The following is a 19,786-nucleotide window of genomic DNA, read 5'->3' on the forward strand; positions in this document are numbered from 1 at the left end:
CGGAATGGGATAGGCTCGACCTAAAAATCCAATCAGTACAACCAGAGATATGCAATTTGAACGATTTCAGATTTCAACTGTCCATATCTGGTTGTGCTGGACCAGGTCAAAGTCACAAGTTCAGGACAACCACGATGGAGCATGGACCGGTACAGGGACCCAGTTAGGCTCACTGAACAAAGTACCTTAAATCCGGATTTGCAGAGCATTGCAGGGATCTACGTTGAAGATACTTTGCTCCGCCAAAGCAATGTGTCAGCTCTGCGATGCAGCGAGGCTATGATGCGAGGTCATGCATTGTCGTCGATGATCCCATCGACGAGGGCTTGCAATGCGAAGTCTGCCATCGAGGATGTATCACGCAGTCGGGTCGATACTTCAGTTCGGAGGAGCTGTGAGGCTACGATGTGGAGTCTGTCAGAGAGGGATGCAAGGGCCTGCGCTAAGGATGCTGCAATCTGAAAGAAACACGTTAGTGTTAGATTCCTTACCTTAGAATATCCCCAGGCGTCAGTCTGGATCCGGAAACTTTTGCATAGCAGTACCCCTGCGCGTCGGTAGGCGTCGTCTGCAGGCGTCCCCTGCGGCTCCGCGTCCGTCGTCGGCGTCGTGCGCCGTGATGACGTCGCCGGAGTATATAGACGCCGCCTCCGCGCGCTGACGTCAGTTCTTCTTTTTTCCGCGCCAGTGGACGCAGATCTGAAGAGCAGTACTCCGGTCTTTGACCAAGTTTTTCGATAGTTATTTCTCTCTTTGTGCCTGATAGGATGCCTGGGTTCAAGCACTGTGATGACTGTGAGCGCACGATGTCGGTCACAGACCATCACCGCCTCTGTCTCCGGTGTCTGGGCCCCGACCACGACGTGGACTCCTGCGTCGACTGCCGGGCCCTCACCAACAAGGCTAGGCGGGAGCGGTCCCGCAAGCTGCTGGAGCTCCGGGTGTCGGCCCCACGTCGGGACCGGGAGCGGTCCCGGTCCGGCCGGAGGTCGAGAGAGCGTTCGAGGGAGCGGTCGCGGAGCCGCGCCGAGCGTTCCGGAAGTCGACACCACTCGTCAGGCTCATCAGGTAAGAAGCACAAGAAGTCGGGGCGTCGTCATCGTACCCCCGACTCCCCCCGACGCTCGCGCGATGCGGCCGGGGGCCCGGGTGACCCCAACCCCGCGGCTCCGCGAGAGTCGCTGGCGCGGCCTGCCTCATACCCTCCGGTCCCTGGGCACGGCGCGACGCCTGAGGAGATCGAGGCGTTCCTCATGGCCATGAGGGCGCTCGCTTCTCCGACGGGGCCTACGGCGCCTTCGGGCCCAGTGCTACCGTCTGGGGGCCCTGGCGGTTCGGGTGTCCCTGCCTCGGCGCCGTCGGGTGCTCCGGCCCCGGCGCCGCCGACGGCTCCGACCCTGGCGCCGCAAGGGCCTTCGGGATCGGCGCCGGCTGGTCTTCCGGCCTCCCCGGCGCCGTTACCATCGGGGTTACCCCCGACGCCGCCCCCGCGCGGCGCCGGTTCTCCGGTGCCGGCTCCGGCCAGGACGCCCCTTTGCTGGGGCAGCTGTGCGCTCAATAAATCAGGATAACATAACATAACATAACATAACGACTCTCCTAACCCTGGTTTGATCTCTCCTCCAACCGTGGCATCGGTGGAGGGAGCTGCATATTCAGTGGTGCTGATGAGGGCTGCCAAGGCCTTACACCTTGAGCTCCCCGTCGCGGCCGTGAGGCCTAACATCCTCACTGAGGTCTTCAAACCGCAGTCATGCCCACAGGAGCCACTGCTGCCGTTTAATGAAGCCTTGTCAGACGTTCTGTTGGGCACGTGGTCCAGGCCCGCTTCAGGTGCGCCTGTTGATCGGAACGTGGCCAGGCGCCACCGTCCTTGTCCGGACGACCCCAAGTTCCTGTCTACCCACCCCACTCCTGAGAGTCTGGTGATCCAGGCCTCGACCTCCCAGTCCGCATTCCCGTCGGCCCAGCCCGACCGGGAATCCAAGAGGTATGACCAGTTTGGCAAGAAGGTCTTCTCGTCCATTAGTTTGGGCCTGCGGTCTTGCAACACCGCTTGCCTCTTGGGCCGCTACACCCACTCTGTGTGGGACACGGTCGCGGAACTGCTGCCAGAATGCCCCATGGAGGTGCGAGCAAAACTCGTTCAGGCTGTGGCCGAGGGCCGAGATGCAGCAAAGTATTCGATACAGTGTGGTCTTGATACGACCGACTCGCTGGGCAGGGCTATGTCAACGACGGTGGCGATTCGTCGCCACGCCTGGCTGAGATCCGCCAACTTTTCGGCTGATGTCCAGAATAGATTGATGGACATGCCGTTCGATGGCTGTCACCTGTTCGGTGACAAGGCGGACCACGCGCTGGAACGCTTCAAGGACTCCAGGGTCACGGCCAAGTCCTTGGGTCTCTCGACCCAGCGTCAGCAAACGGGTTCGTTTCGTCCCTTTCGTGGCCAAGGAAGGGGCGCCCCCACACGTGCTGCCAGCCACGCGCCGCAACAATCCTTTCAACGCGGTGGCGGCCGTGGAAACCGCCGTGGCGGCGGTCGGGGACAACGGCGGGGTCAGACCACACCTCCCCCCGCAGCATCTGCCTCAAAATCCTCCTAGTCCGTGCTTTCGGCCCCATGTGACGCCAGTGGGTGGCAGGGTTCGCCATCACCACGCTCACTGGCGCACGATCACTTCGGACAGGTGGGTGCTGCAAATCGTCCGAAGGGGCTACTCCCTCCCCTTCGAGACCACTCCTCCAGCCATGCCACCGCAGAACCACCGTGTGTCGGGGGACCACTTGACACTTCTGCAGGAGGAAGTTACGGCCCTCTTGGCCAAGGGGGCCATCGAGCGCGTTCCTGGGCCAGAAGTAGGGCGTGGTTGTTATTCCCACTACTTTCTGGTGCCCAAGAAGGACAAGGGGGGCCTACGTCCTATCTTGGATCTAAGGAACGTCAACGGCTTCCTCCGGAAGGAGAAGTTCAAGATGTTGACGTTAGCTCAGGTCTTGGCTGCTCTAGACCCACAAGACTGGATGGTAGCGTTGGACTTGCAGGATGCCTATTTTCACATCCCCGTCCTGCCGGCCCACCGGCGTTACCTGCGGTTCACGGTAGGCCAGGAGCACTTTCAGTTTATCGTGCTTCCCTTCGGCCTTACCAGCGCCCCACGGGTGTTCACAAAGGTGATGGCGGTGGTCGCAGCCCATCTGCGCAGGTTGGGGGTTTCAGTCTTCCCCTACCTAGACGACTGGTTGTTGAAGGCGGGCTCGCCCCAAGCAGTCGTCCACCACCTTCAGATGACGGCAGACCTCTTGCACGACCTGGGGTTCTCCATCAATGTGCCGAAATCACACCTGTGTCCCTCTCAAAAGCTCCTTTTCATCGGAGCGGTTCTGGACTCGGCGCAGTTTCGGGTTTATCCTCCGGAACGGCGGGTCCGGGATATTCAGGCTTTGATTCCCATCTTTCAGCCGCTATCCCAGGTTTCGGTCAGGTTGATGCTGCGGCTGCTGGGACTGATGGCTTCCTGCATCCTTCTGGTGCATCACGCCCGGTGGCGGATGCGGGCTCTGCAGTGGGACCTGAAGTTTCAGTGGGCCCAGCATCAGGGCAACTTGTCCGACCACGTCTTGATCTCGGAGGGCACTGCGAGACAACTGCAGTGGTGGCTTACGGACCGCGATTGGGTCAGAGGCAGATCCCTCTCCCTTCCCCAACCGGAGCACGTTGTCGTGACGGACGCGTCCCTCCAGGGCTGGGGTGGCCACTTGGGAGAGGCAGAGATCAGAGGCATCTGGTCTCCGGCGGAGTCCCGGCTCCATATCAACCTGTTGGAGCTGCGGGCGATTCGTCTGGCACTGAAGGCATTCCTCCCCTTTGTCAAAGGGAGTGTAGTGCAGGTGTTCACCGACAACACCACCGCCATGTGGTACTGCAACAAACAGGGCGAGTGGGGTCATGGACCCTTTGCCAGGAGGCTCTGCGCCTCTGGCAATGGCTGGAACGTCAGGGCGTGACTCTGATGGTTCAACACCTGGCAGGTTCCCTGAACGCCAGGGCGGACGAACTCAGCCGTCGGTGCTCGATGGATCACGAATGGCGTCTGAACTCGGACGTGGCGCGAGGCATCTTTCTGCAATGGGGAGAGCCTTGGTTAGATCTATTCGCCACAGAAGAGAACGCGCAATGTCATCAGTTCTGCGCGTTGGAGTTTCCAAGACGGCACTCGCACGGCGACGCCTTTCGGCGCGAGTGGAGTTGCGGTCTGTTATACGCCTTTCCGCCTATACCACTTCTGCCCAGAGTGCTGAAGAAGATCAGGCGCGACCGGGCCCAAGTTATCCTTGTGGCTCCGGACTGGGCTCGAAGGTACTGGTATCCCGAGCTACTCAGCATGTCAGTCGGTCCCCCGATCCGCCTGCCTCTTCAGGAGGACCTTCTGTCGCAGCAGCAGGGGACGGTCCTCCACCCGAACCTGTCCAGTCTCCACCTCCATGCTTGGAGATTGAGCGGCGGCAGTTGAGGCCATTTGACTTGCCTCCTGAAGTCTGTGATGTTATTCTGGCAGCCAGGCGTCCCTCCACTAAGTCGGTATACGCCTGTCGGTGGAACAGATTTGTGGCATGGTGCACAGCAAAGGCTGTGAACCCTCTTTCTTCCCCTCTTTCGGAGGTTCTTCTGTTTCTTCTTTCTCTTGCCCAGCAGGGCTCTGCTCTGGGCACTATCAAGGGCTACCTTTCTGCCCTTTCAGCCTTTCTAAGGCTTCCTGATCAGCCTTCTTTGTTCAAATCCCCGATTGTAACTCGATTCTTGAAGGGCATCACTCACATGTTTCCACCTGTTCCGTTTGTGATGCCCCAGTGGGATTTGAACCTGGTTCTAACCTTTCTGATGTGTGCTCCCTTTGAGCCCCTTCATTCTTGTCCTCTCCGTCTCCTGACTTTAAAGACGGCTTTCCTGGTTGCCATCACCTCTGCCAGGAGAGTGAGTGAGCTCCAGGCTCTTTCTGTCCAGCCCCCTTTCCTGTCCATTCATCCTGACAAGGTGGTGCTGAGGACTAGGCCTTCTTTCCTGCCCAAGGTTGTTTCGGCCTTTCACATCGGGCAGTCCATCACCCTCCCTTCCTTCTTCCCGCCTCCGCATCCTTCAAAGGATGAAGAGCGGCTCCATCGTCTGGACCCAAAACGTGCGCTTTCATTTTACATGGATCGCACACGCCAGTTCCGGGTGGATGACCAACTGTTTGTTGGCTACGTGGGTGCGAAGAAGGGACGGGCGGTCTGTAAACGAACTATCTCTCGATGGGTCGTTCTCTGCATCAAAGCGTGCTACTCTTTGGCTCGGAAGGAGCCTCCTGTTGGGCTGAGGGCCCATTCCACTCGGGCCATGGCGGCTACTACTGCCCTGGGCCGGGGAGTCCCCTTGCAGGACATTTGCCAAGCGGCTACGTGGGCCTCGCTGCACACCTTTGCGAGGCACTACTGCCTGGACAGTAAAGTCCGGAGGGACGGCTTCTTTGGCCGTTCTGTCCTCCAGGACTTTCTGGTGTAGTATTGTATTGGTTCGCAGACCCACCACCGGGGTTGGTATTGCTGGGGTATGTATTCTAAGGTAAGGAATCTAACACTAACGTGTTTCTTTCAGATGAACAAGTTACTTACCTTCGGTAACGATATATCTGTAAGAAACATTAGTTAGTGTTAGATTCCTTACCGAACCCACCCATCCTCCCCGTTCTGCGAACTGATACCTAGGGTTAAGGACATCCCTTTCAGGGCCCTAGTTTTACATGGCACCAGTGTTGGTTCTCTCATGGCTCTGCGTCTCCTGGCGCGGAAAAGCTGTGTACAAAGAACTGACGTCAGCGCGCGGAGGCGGCGTCTATATACTCCGGCGACGTCATCACGGCGCACGACGCCGACGACGGACGCGGAGCCGCAGGGGACGCCTGCAGACGACGCCTACCGACGCGCAGGGGTACTGCTACGCAAAAGTTTCCGGATCCAGACTGACGCCTGGGGATATTCTAAGGTAAGGAATCTAACACTAACTAATGTTTCTTACAGATATATCGTTACCGAAGGTAAGTAACTTGTTCGTCAGCAGCGGTTCTGATGAGGCAGCCGGCTCTGATGCGATGCAGGTCTTTGCGATGCAGGCATTGATGTGATGCAGGTCCACTTAGTTCTGCTTGGGGTTGCGCTGTGCAGCAGAAGCAATATGTCAGTTCCGCTGGATCCACAGAGCTTAGCAGAGCATCGTAGGCCCACTTCCAATAGTCCAAGACTGGAGTGGCACCACAGCAGGGTAGACTTACAGATGGCAGAGTCCAGGTGTTGGGTTCAAGGTGATTGGAGCTTTCTGATCTTGAGGCTCAATTCAGGAGCCTAGCCAGCTACCCCTTGGGGTTGTTTGGAGTCAGGAGCGGTCCATGTAGTTAAGAGCGGTGCAGCCAGGTAGGGGGGAGATTCAACAGACGACGACAAAGGAAATTTAAAGAAAAACATTATTTTCTCTTGTCATCTGTCGAAACCCCCCCGGCCCCACCCCTCTTACCTGCATGGGCCGCTGCTGTTTGGAGTCCTGGGTCAAACAGATGCATGTCCAATCCATCTCACCCAGGCAAGAGGGCAGCAGGCTGCAGGTCGGTACAGCAGGGCAGCAGTTTCAGAGCAGTAGTTCAGCAGAGTGGCAGTCCTTTCAGCAGCACAGCAGTCCTTCTTTGTGCCAGAGTATCGAAAGGTCCAGAAATGTACTGAAGAGTTGGCATGCATTTGAACTACCCAGGTTCCCTGCCTTCCTTACCCTGGCTCCTGACTAACTACAGGGGGTATGCAGCTTTTTTGTTTGGAGGCAGGACACCGTCAATTCAAGTGTGAGTGGGGCTGTGTCCAGCTCCTTCCTTTCATCCTTACAGTGATGGGTCATTAAGGCACACCTAAGCTCCCATTGTGTTTGGATATCTAAGAGGAACACACACAGCCCGCCTGTCTACTACACCCAGCCACATGACTCAGACAGGCTGCAGGCACTAAATGGCAAACTCTTGAAAATGGCAACTTTCTAAAAGAAGCATTTACAAAGCTGTAAGTTAAAATCCGACTTCAATATAAGTTAGGATCTTTAATTTCAACTCCAAAGATATCAACCATGACTGATGGTCCTATTCCCATTTGGACATTTCAGCTCATTAAATGTAATGTAATGCAGTAACCCCAATGTTACCCTATTGGAAAGGTAGGCCTTGCAATACTGAAAAAAAGTTTTCACTACCAGGACATGTAAAATTTAAAAGTAAATGTCCTACATTTTAAATACATAACACCCTGCCCTCTGAGCTGTCCAGGACCTACCCTAGCGGTGACTTAATATTTGAGAAGGTTTGTGCCTGGAAATAGGTTTGTTTTACCAGGTCGAAATGGCAGTTTTAAAACTGCACACACAGGCTGCAATGGCAGACCCGAGACCTATTTAAAATGCAGTTTAAGTGGTTGGCGCAATCAGGGGTGCAGGCCCACTAGGCCTTGGGACTAGGTAGGGCCACACTACTAAGGACTTAAAAGTAAATGAAATATGTAAATTAGGTATAAGTAAATCTACCATGTTTTAGGCGAGAGCACAAGGACGTAAGCATTGGTCAAGTGCTGGTCAGCAGTAGTAAAGTGTGTAGTTGTAAGGCCAGCAAAAACAAAATCAGTAAAATAGGTCTAAAGGCAAAAAGTTTGGGGCAAAGCACGGCAAGGATGCATGTCTAACACCACCCTTCTGGTTACACCCTTGTCTATTTCGCGGACTAATTTGTGCAAGTTACATAGCACGTTGAATTATTCCCTCACATTAATGAACAGTGCAGTGCTTTTAATGTGTGTATGAGTTTCCGTGATTGAGGGTCAGTATAGCACCCAGATCTTGTACGTTTTGTTGTTTGTTAGCAGAACTATGTCAGGACACAGTCCTATTTTATGTGCATTAATATATTTCCCACTTTCACATAATCCACAGTCTGCTACTTGATTACATTATACTTTTCTATAGTGGGAGCCATGTCTGATCAATGAAAATGGCCTAGAGCTACTAATGACTTCATAATAGTGATCATGCTTTTCAGGGTTACCAGTGGTGATTGCTCGGATGTTAGGCAAAATATTGAGTGATTCCAAAACATACCCATAAATTGTCTAGTATAGTATCATGAAGGTACATATATATATATAGATATAGATAAATATATAGAGAGAGATAGATAGATTTATATATAGAAAGATAAGTACAGAATTACTATTCTAGACTACACATCTATATACCTTGAATAGATGAGGAGTTAAGAAAGTAAATTAAACAAAGACTACTGCTTTTAGTTTATTACCTTTATGATAGTGTATTAGTCTATATTCTGGATGCTATATTTTGGATGGACAATACTTAAAATTACCTTTTGTATAGAAAACCGTTCATCCCAACACATAAGACAGGGTTATTAATATAATTTCTCTTAGTTTTTTCATTATAAAATGCCCGCATGTGAATATTGAAATAGCAGCCATATCAGTGTGCATCCACTGCCACAAACAAAATGCTAAAAGCTATAAACATACATAACCTTATATGAACTATCAATCAAAGTGCTTTTCTTCTCTTTCTAAAAAATACATGGTTTTCTAGAAAATATGTATTTTCCATTTTAGGTTAACAAACTAAGGAAGATCGTGTTATAGTCTATTAAAAGAAAAAGAAATGGCCTCAAATTCATATTTAATGCATGGATCTACATGCCCTCTTCTGATTTCCCTAGGGCAAATGCATTACAAAGACAAACTCTGCCCCACCTGTCCAGCTTTTACCATGAGATGTAAGTGATGCTCACCATAATGCCAAATGTGCCTCCATCATGCCAAGGATGCCAACCGCTATGTCACTTCCACAGTTGTGCATTGCTGCCCACCATAATGCTAAAATCCCCTACAACATGTCAGCCGTGGACATTATTATTCCACAGATTACCTAAATTATGGGATAGATGGGACATAATTAGGCCAGTCATACTCACAAAATAGCAGTGATAGGTGATATTTTGCCAGGATCAGCCCAAGGATGCCCAGCCTATGACAAGATGTGACATTATTATTTGCCGGCGTTATGTCATAAATAGATTTGTGTCAAAAACAAACTCCTACCATTGGGACATCAAGTAAATTTAGTATTCCCTAACACCAGGACTAGCTTTCGGAAAGAGACAATGCTTTTCCAGGTGTGAGAATATGCCAGACACAAACACATAAGTAAATGCACGCATCTACGTACACATGCAAGCAGGAACATTTAAACAAATACACAAGCATACGCTCCTCTTTTTTGGCCCTACTTTTCTTTAAACTGTATTTCTAATTGATGCTTCTAATTGCAGATTCCCTGCTTTTAGCATATTCCATAGGTGTCATAATTCCACAACTGGTCCCATTGTGCTCCAAATCTCCAGGGCCATCAGTGACACCATAGCAGATTGAGGCCGTTAATGATGCCATGGTACTTATTCTTTGTACTCTTATGGTTCCCCTTGGCCTTTGGGTTACAAGGATATGAAGGGACCTTCATTCAGTTTACTGCTGAAGGGGCTGCCCTTGGTGCCACCTTTGACCCTAAAACTCACCTGAGGTTTCGCTCAAAGCCCAGTGCTGACTTACATTTTGGCTACAAGATCTGCGCTGGTCCTTTCCCCCACCAATGCCAGTGCCACGTTTGCCACCGTCGAATATTGCACCGCTGTGGACTTTGATGTTCAACCTTGACCGAGGTCACACCTCGACTACTCTGCAATGCAGCTGGTCAGCGTGCACTCTGATTCAGTCAAAACATTTCCTCTTCCACTAAGCCTTCCTAAGAGTCTTATCTTTTTGGCTCACATTCTTACCAATCTGATAAAGACGATAGTGATTATGGGGATGATTTACCTCACACTATGATAATGATAGCTACATGGACTTGCAGGAGGCGAGTGGAATGGATACCTACTCTGGCACAGGTTTGGTTTGTCCCTTGGACTAACAAGGGATAGTGCATCATTTGCTGTGGTGGTTAGACATACAGTCGAGGTCCTGGTCTTAGAGTTACTTTCAGTTGAAGCCGATAAAAATATTCGTACTTAGGTTTTTCACCCTGCGCTAGCCTTATCTGACTCCTTGCACTTAATGAAGTCCTGTCTGATCCCGCTTGGGCGAAGCCTTGCTCTTGCCTACTGATAAACAGGCAGATGGCTATGCACCACAGACATTGCTGGGTCACACAGATTTTCTTCCACTGCATCAAGTCCTGAGGGATCGTGAACAGGCAGATGGCTAGGCACGACAAACATTGCTGGGTCACACTGATTTTCCTCCACAGCATCTAGTCCTGGGGGATCGGTGGTCCAATTTTCCACCAGTAAAGCCAACCCTAATGTGTTCTCCATGACTCTTCAGGATAGGAGGCCAAAATGATTTGAGACGTTTTGTAAACAGATGTTCTCTTCCACCACCTTAATGTGGAAGTCAGTCAATGCAGTCTACTGCTTAGGCCATTACACACATGCACTCTGGGACATGGCCAGTTAGGTCTCGCCACAGGTCCTGGTGGAGATTTGGGTCTCCTTAGCTCAAACCATTCAGGATGGCAAAGATTCAGCTAAATGTATTTGGATTCACCTAGATGCTAATGAGTGCTTGGGGTGTGCTGCTCTACCACCAAGCGTGGACATGACAAGTGTTTTTTACTTACCGTCGGGAACGCCGTATCTGGTAAAGATATCTAGCCGCAGATTCCTTACCGGCCCACCCATCCTCCCTGCTCTGTGGACAGATTTCTAGGATCAGGAGTGATCCCTTTCAGCGCGCTAGTTTAGACGCACCAGTGTCAATGCACTTCATGGTTCATCACTTCTGGCATGGTAAGTCGTAAAAAGTAACTGACGTCAGCCCGCCAAGGTCGTGCCTATATAGGTGAAGCGAATGTCACTTCCGGCTCAGACGACAACGCCACACAAAGCCTACAGACACCACCTACCAGCGCATAGGGGTGCTGCCCACGAAAAATCTTCTGGATCCAGTCTGATCCCTGGGGAAATTCAAATGTAAGGAATCTGCAGCTAGATATTGTCTCTACCAGATAAGGCTTTACCGAAGGTAAGTAACTTGTTCTTCATTTAGTGGAATAGGGCTTAGGCAATAATGTTAAATATTTTGTGTTCTGCTTTGCAAATGAAATGATACATTTGCTCAAATTACTGATTCTGATTTGTTAATTTCATATGTTAAAATCATGTTTAAAAATCCTTGATTTTGAGGGTGAGCCAGAGACTTTCCTGTTCTGCGAGGAATGCTGCCTATTTCTATTACACGCACAAAGCACTGCACACAGACAAACCGTAGTACTTGGCTGCCAAACTCAAAAGGGACGGCCAGTCCAGAAACCTCAGTAGCTCCAACACTCTGCTTCTCATCCCGCTGAAAACTCGTAAGCATAAAACCGCAGCTAAATCATTTGCTAGAAATGCCCCCAAAAATCTGGAACTCCACCCCCCCCCCCCCACACATCAGAACAACCCCCTCGTTTCCAAAATTCAAGAACCTGCTCTAAGCCCTCTTCCTCAACCGCTCTCGAGTGAACCGATAAGAGCCAAGGACGTTCCTTAGCCGGCGCTCCATCTTACCTTAATTTTGGGACCGATGACGCTGACTCAGATCAAGAAAACTTTTGTGTATGAACTGATTGAACAATGCATCCGGATGCTCGTCTGGTTTGTCTTCCACCCTCCTCCCCTCTGCCCCTTCGCTTATGTGTTTGTTCTTTACCCGACTCGAAACCTCATGTTCTTCCAATTGTACCATCTATTTGCACATAATTGTATATGCTGTGAAACGCTCTGATACCCTCGGGTCCAGCTAGCACTATATAAAACTCCTAAAATAAATAAAAAATAAATACTGCGCATTTGGAACTTAGACTAATTTTTGATCTTGCATTTCTCTGTATTGACCTATTTACTGAGAGTCTTCATGGCATTGACTCACTATTGCCTTATTTCTGTATTTTGTAAAAAAAAAACTCTAACTAGTCAGCTGTTCTAGAACTCAGTTATTGAGTTGGCTTGTCAATTGACTGACTGTATTTTCGTATTTTAGATTTGAGGTGAGGTGCCTTACCTTGGGACAAATTCCATTATAAATAGAGGTTTAAGACCAACCTTGATTTATCGAACATTGTGGACATTCCGGTGTGGTAAATTTTAGGGGTTGTCACAATTGCGGGGTCTGCTACGCCCAGAGGTAAGGTATCCAGTTAAAAGAGGTGCACTTTTATTTTTTTAAAGGTAGTCACAGAAGGGACTGTTTCCAGCTAGCGAATGGGTTGTGGAGATGAGTGAGTTGACTGTAGATTGGCACCAGAAAAGAATCAGGAAATCCCTTGACTGTGGTAATGGGTAGGTGAGAGTATTTAGCAGCCAATGGGTACAGAGCCTGATGGTCTTCTCGACATAGCAGTTGCTTGACCAAATGTTACATTTGTGTGTCTGTTGTTAAATCGCTGAAGATCAATGTTCCTTCTTTACCCGGCTCGAACCTCATGTTCTTCCAATTGCCTGTACCGTCCATTTGCACATAATTGTAAATGCTGTGCAGCGCTCTGATACCCTCGGGTCCAGCTAGCGCTATATAAAACTCCTAAAATAAATAAATAGATGTGTGTTGTATCTACAATAAACCCTACCTGCACATCCATAATGTGCCCATTGTACATTGTGATGAGGATGGTGAATTAATGTCTATGGTGATTGAAGCCCAGCCAGACGGTTATTATGCAGCAGCAATAGTGTGACCATGTGATAAAGACACAGAAAAATCGTGTTCATTATCTGTGCAACTTTGGGAAATGAAAAGACTGGGTTAAGGAATTTACGAAATTATAGGGGGTGGTGGGGTCCAATGAACAATCCTGCATTATGTCTATAGGAATTTAGGTCATAGATCGGGGAAAATTAAACAAGTTGAAATTGGCATGTCATGGGACTTTCTACTGAAAGTAATGGCTGAAACTGTATTACTCTGTGATGCAGCGTTACCTGCAGTTGATACCGATGAGGCAAAGTAGTATATTTGTTTTCACCATGCTGTACTCATTATAAAACTTCAATGTCTCACATGCTCATACGATAAAATATTCTATCCAAAGGAAAGGATATAATGTATTTTCATACCACACAACTCAAGTGTGATGTGTAGTCTGATAACTTAGCACTCGTGCTTGGTAGCAAATTCATTCCTTGATTTTCCGGACAGTAGCCGTGCATGATGCGGTAAAGCATCCCCCTATGCCCAGGTATGCGCATACATAATCCAGCAAAGCTGCTACTGAAAATTGTTAGGGACTGGATTCGGGGAATTTTAGAACCAACTTCTTATTTCCAGTCCCATCCATCTCCCCAGAACAAGCCGGCGTGGTCCCTGATATGATGAATACTGTCACATTCTGATTAAAAAAGAGGGCTACATTTGAGAAGAAAATGCATTGGGCTTAGTGAATTGAACATTGCGTCCCTAACATTTTTCATCCTGGACTCATTTAGCAGAGGAAATGGATATTGCATCAGACATGGATTTGACGTTCCATCACATTATTCTGTAAACAGTCCAAACGACGGTGTAGAGCCGGAGCCGCAGAGACAGTCGCCGCTGCAAGGCACTAGTTATCTCATTTAAACAGATATTAAATGTCGGGTGCCAGAGCTGTGATCATCAGCTGCTTCCCACTTTGTGAATAAATTGCCTAGAAGGAGTCTTGTGCCGACCAGATGTGACCTGGATTCCGATTTCCAAAGGCAAAAAACGCAAAGCCCATTGTGCGGAGAAACAATTGCTGGTGAAATGCCTGGTAAATGAGCTTATCTGCCTTTCCCAGGTGCTCTAGCTAATATGTTATGAAATTACTGCTCCATTTATGAAAAATTGTTGGAGAAAACGGTGCAACAAATCAAATTTAGATAAAGGCACGCAGCAGTTATTGTTCTGTTAGCAAGTTTTTCAATGGGAGACAGAAGAGGGAGTCGGCGGAGATAATAGAAATTGTGGAGTAGTCTGCGCGATTGTGTCGGGCGGGGGGGGAGGCGTGGGTGTACCATTCAGCGCGTGCTATGGGTGAGCTATAGTTTGGTAGAACAAATGAACAATGTAGGTCCTTTCATTAAATATGACAGCTGTTCCAGGAAAAATCCCCACCGCTTCTACCTGCCTGCCTGCTGTGCCTGATAAGTCGTATTAAGATGTTTAATATGTAAGAGAATTCAAAGAAATACAGTATTGTGTCTTCATTTAATGGTGCCTATCTTCTCTCTTTGGCCATTAGGAGCTGCCACGCGCAAGCCCGACCCTGAACCTGAGAAGCAGACCGACCACACTGTTAAAATTGCAGGGGGCATTGCGGGTATCCTGCTCTTTGTGATCATATTCCTGGGAGTTGTGTTGGTGATGAAGAAAAGGTGAGCAGAATCTGGCCTTGTGCATGTAATCTCCATTGCATTTCCACCAATCGCATCTTCTTACGGTGGGCCTACCATCAGCGGGTGGGGTCTTCACCACAATTGAACTCACCCAGCTTTCTTACATCGTTCTGCTTCAGTCATCTTGCCTGAAAAATCATTGCTGTTTTTGGATCCTCTCCCTGCGTTAAGTCACTCCACTGCCAAATGTTTCCAGGAGAGACTTGACTTTGCCCCCTTACTCTCTACACCTCCTCAAGGGACAGAGGATGTGATTTCCCATAGTTCCCAGGTATTTCCTACAATCGATCTTTCATCATAATGCCGTAATTACACCAAGATAGTCTGAGAGATTTTTTGGGGGGAACATAAGGAGACCACGCCATCAGTCAACTAAGAACCAGAATTATGTGTGACACCGCAATGCTTTTGATTGGGGTGTCAAAGATAGACCACACATTGCTATCATTTCCAGTGGCTCCAGATCCCAGCTCTCATAGCTGCAACAGCCCTTTCCTAAAACAGACAGGTGCAAGCCGCAAAAAGAAAGGGTGCTAAAGTGGCATAATTTGCTACTCATTTACAGATCGTTGTGGCTAGTATCGGAGAATGTTGTCACTTCAAGTTGAGAACGCCCTTGAGGACAGCCAATTTACAAAAGGGGGTGGTGATGAACAGAGTGTCTGAATTGAGCAGACCACTCTTACCCAGTCCAAAGATCAGGGCTTGATCCATCACCGTTATTTATCTCACTTGCCCATCCCAGCTCAGAACCTGGCTATATGCAAATCAGTCTGTCCCTGGCCCAGTGCATCATGGGAACAGGGCAGACTAAACTACCAAGCCAATTCTTTACCAGAAAGGAGACAAGCTACCGGGGACCGGTTTCTGGCATTTCAGCCTCTTCGGCCCGGCTTGCTTGAATCCTGATGGAGCAGTGAGAAAGGGACTCATGTCTGAGTATACCCTGCCACACCTATAGTGGCCAAAATCGATTTACAAAAGGGGGTGGTGATGAACAGAGTGTCTGAATTGAGCAGACCACTCTTACCCAGTCCAAAGATCAGGGCTTGATCCATCACCGTTATTTATCTCACTGCCCCATCCCAGCTCAGAACCTGGCTATATGCAAATCAGTCTGTCCCTGGCCCAGTGCATCATGGGAACAGGGCAGACTAAACTACCAAGCCAATTCTTTACCAGAAAGGAGACAAGCTACCGGGGACCGGTTTCTGGCATTTCAGCCTCTTCGGCCCGGCTTGCTTGAATCCTGATGGAGCAGTGAGAAAGGGACTCATGTCTGAGTATACCCTGCCACACCTATAGTGGCCAAAATCGATTTACAAAAGGGGGTGGTGATGAACAGAGTGTCTGAATTGAGCAGACCACTCTTACCCAGTCCAAAGATCAGGGCTTGATCCATCACCGTTATTTATCTCACTGCCCCATCCCAACTCAGAACCTGGCTATATGCAAATCAGTCTGTCCCTGGCCCAGTGCATCATGGGAACAGGGCAGACTAAACTACCAAGCCAATTCTTTACCAGAAAGGAGACAAGCTACCGGGGACCGGTTTCTGGCATTTCAGCCTCTTCGGCCCGGCTTGCTTGAATCCTGATGGAGCAGTGAGAAAGGGACTCATGTCTGAGTATACCCTGCCACACCTATAGTGGCCAAAATCGATTGAGGACAGCCAGTCATTCATTGCATTCGGTTGCGCCGTTTCTCACTTGGGTGATTTGAGACTGCAGTATCCATTGGTCTCTGTGTACTTCCTAGTAGTGGTGTGCCATTTCTATCATTACTGTTGATCAATTAATGGATCGGTGCGACTGCAGGGTCTGAAACGTTCGCCTCTAGATGGGTAGGGTCCAAGGGGGTAGAACTCTGCCCATGTCCAGGAATGGCTGTATAGCATATGTCGTCTGTGCCTCATACTGAGATTGTACAGGCTTCATGGTGTGACCATTCACATTTGAGATATTGATCACATATGTGGGCTGGGCCATCCAAAGGGATTTGCTGCATAGGTTGCAGTGCATTAAGTCATATGGGAGGGAGCAAGGGAAAAAGGTAGAGCGAGCGAAAGGGGGAGAGTTATTGCGAGAGAGACTGGGTAGATTCTACTCTTGAGTGGTTTAACATGCACTCTACAGGACTACACTCCTTAAATTTCTCAGAAACGACTGGACTCCACCATCCAGTGGCCTTATCAGGTGTTATATGCTGCAGAAGGTTCGTTTACCTCTGAAAGATGTGCCAACCCACGTTTTCTGTTTTTTTAACGTTTTGTTTCTTTGTTTTTTTAGGTGCTATATGCACTCATTTAAATAGGGAACAATATATCTTCATATATCAATTACACCACAAAAGGTTGAGTAGACATTAAATTATGTTTCACACTCTTTTCTCTTTTGTTGTTAATTTGGTCTTGCTCTGGATACTGGTGGTTCAATTGAATGGTTTCTAATAGTGTGTTTAAGACTATCTTCAGACAAGTAAGCTTCCGGCTTTAAATTCACAATAATGTGTTTAAAGACCATGCACACAGTGTAAGCAGTGCAGGAACCGTCCCGAGTCTTAATTCCTTACACTTAATTACTTGCCAGATATATTGTATGTGGTTTGCTCCTGGTTAGTTGGGGAACTTCATTTCTCTCAGTTGCTCGGTTGTTAGTTAGCAATTGATCAATAAAGTAACTAAATAAATAAACCAAGTAACTCTGACGCTCTGCGTTTGAAAATAACGGTCATATTTGGATTTGGGATGATACAACTCTGTGCAAAACTTGGCAATTTTCAGGCCAGCATATATATTCGAGTTTGTGTTCCAGCTGGGGCCCCTTCCAAGATGCATCCTGAGCCGCACTGGGCGGAGGGAGGGCTTTAGTAGTTTCATCATTTGGCACAGCTCTGCCTTTTCCAGTATTTTGCTGCTGCCATTCAGTTCACAGATGGTACCAAGGCCCTGAGAGGCTGGAAGGGTTTGAAGTTTCCGTCTCTCCCTTTTCTTGCCTGGTCCGGCTTTAATCCCTCAGCGGTTTGTCTCTTGTTTTGCTTTAAGTAATGCATCCATCTGTGCCCATCCAAGTTTGCGCGATCCATTGGGGCTCAGGAATCCATCAGCTATTGTGCCCTGCTCCTTTTGCTAGATAGGGCGCTTTAAAGCGAAATGAAAGCAAACTTGCGATTTGCAAGTGAACAGGCTTTTGGGATGTGCTTTTTGCTCTGCTTCCCTTTCTCAGTATTCAGAGTTTTAGCATCAAATTGTCGCACAGCAGTTTTATATTGGTATATTTAAACCGGGATTGAAGTTCGCAGACCCGCAATTTACAAAACAACAAAAAAATGTGGGTTTTGTTATAGATTCCTTTTAATATAATAATCACAATTGCACCAACTGGGCACATGCCTAGATGTTTTTCGGCTCTTACAGCTTGATAGGGCTTTTGCATTTTCCACACGCCTTTCCCTGTTCCAGTTTCCATCTTTATTTACTGACATTATCAATATCCAGTGTAACTGAACCCATTTTTAATCCTTTGACGTTATTAATCCTTTGACGTTAGATATTTGGGCACGCAGAGGGACTCCAGGTGTGCTTTTGATTTCAGGTTTTGTTAAACATAACTTACATAGACCTTACATCAAGGCGTGTCCAATGGCACTGTTCCCAGCTAAACATAGTAGACTTATCTAACAAATGCAACTGCTTAAGGTTGGTTTTTCAAGATTCCTTGTTTCTTGGGTGTAAAACATGAGAAACAGTCTATTGGATCTCAAGCCTTTAAAAAAATATAAATGGTAAATCATCAGTACAATTTTTCTGTCACCCTCAAAATATTTTTGGTTTACTTTTTTAGGTCGCTCCTAGGCTGTGCTGTCTCTTCGAGATATGCTGTATTCAGGATATGTGCGTGAATCTCCATCCACTTTCCGATTGGCTCATGTCACTGTTCTTTGCAAATAGTGGCTTTTCATTGGTCAATAGCCTTAGTAATCCCACCTTAGTACTGCCTTGTCTCTTTTTGTAACCTCCCATGAGACCCCCCTGTTACATGTGTTATTCCGTGCCAGCTTTCAATTACAGCCTCAAAGCACTATATTTTTTACAGTGCTTTCTCCTGCCTGCTGTTAGATATGCTCTACCCCACTGCACACCAGACTTGATTTGCATGGTGGCGCTCATTTCTCCCAGATGCCTTGAACTTTAATAATGACAACCACGCCATTTACATAGTGCAGCTCAACCAAATCCTTTTTTGATTTTTTTTCATAAAATCTTTTTGTAAAGTGTATATGGCAGCCACGCAACTTTCTTATAGCACGCACCACCAAAATCCTTCTATTTTATAATGAATATTTTTTTACTAAGTGCAGCATGCAAAGCTTCATATATATATGGTGGCTACACTACTTTCTCCTGCTACTGCATTAGCCACGGCTTTTGCCTTCTGTCCTGGGCCCACTGCCCATACAGCGTCTCTTTCCCTCCTGCCCTGGCCTCAGCTGAGACAAAGGCAGGGACTTCGAGAAAGTGATGCTGCAGAGAGATACAAACTTGTCTAGCCTGGATCGCTGCCTGTTAAGCCGAAAATAAAAAACATTAGCAACACCCCCTCCCCCCCTAGCTACCCAGGATTTGCTCCCAGTAACCATGTGATCATTGTTGTTTACAACGTTGCTGGGAGCGATGCTGCAGACATTGGGTAACATCATGGAGGGCAGCAGTGGGTATGGGCAGCGGCAAAGTGGGCTGTTAGGGGGAGCCACGGGGCGGAGACGGTGCACAGAAGCTGTCGTGCCAGCTCTGAAGTTCCAGTGCTTCGCCTGTCTCCAGGCACGCTGCGCCTCGCGGGCTGCTTCCCTCTTGCTGCCCCTCTCATGGTACTTCCCCGGCAGCGTGGCAGAAAACGACGAAGCTAATCAGAGCACCAAAATGTATTAAAGGGGAGGCGTTTCCGAAGACAACAGCGTGTCATAAGCCAATAATTGCTGTGCGGCCCAGCTACAACTTTTTAACCCATTAGCTCTTAAATGTGTGACTTTTTAAAAAATAATTTAGCATTTTCATTGATTTTCTCTTTTGTCCTAATTGTAGCAGTGCATACCTTCTCCCTCGGGCTCTTCTTGCCGTGGTGGGACTGTGCTCAACTGACTGCATTAGCAGCAGCTGAGACCCCGCTGACCCGCTTTGTGAACTTTGAGCCTGTTATGTAGCCTGGTTAGCAAAAGTCCACAGAGAGGGGAAAGTGCAGTTAACTGGGGTTGGCACGCAAGTGTTGCTG

At 48.6% G+C, this 19,786-nt stretch overlaps 1 protein-coding gene across 1 annotated transcript in view; it reads left to right on the top strand.

Moving 5' to 3' along the window:
* The window catches only part of PTPRM (protein tyrosine phosphatase receptor type M), a 1,525,420-nt gene that overhangs the window by 1,046,706 nt on the left and 458,928 nt on the right, over positions 1 to 19,786 (top strand). The window contains exon 15 of the mRNA XM_086967355.1: positions 14,366 to 14,498. Coding sequence (XP_086823481.1) covers positions 14,366 to 14,498 — 133 coding nt within the window. The remainder of the gene's footprint in view (positions 1 to 14,365; positions 14,499 to 19,786) is intronic.

Source organism: Lissotriton vulgaris, chromosome 4_1 (assembly GCF_964263255.1).
Source record: "Lissotriton vulgaris chromosome 4_1, aLisVul1.2, whole genome shotgun sequence".
NCBI classification, from domain to species: Eukaryota; Metazoa; Chordata; class Amphibia; order Caudata; family Salamandridae; genus Lissotriton; species Lissotriton vulgaris.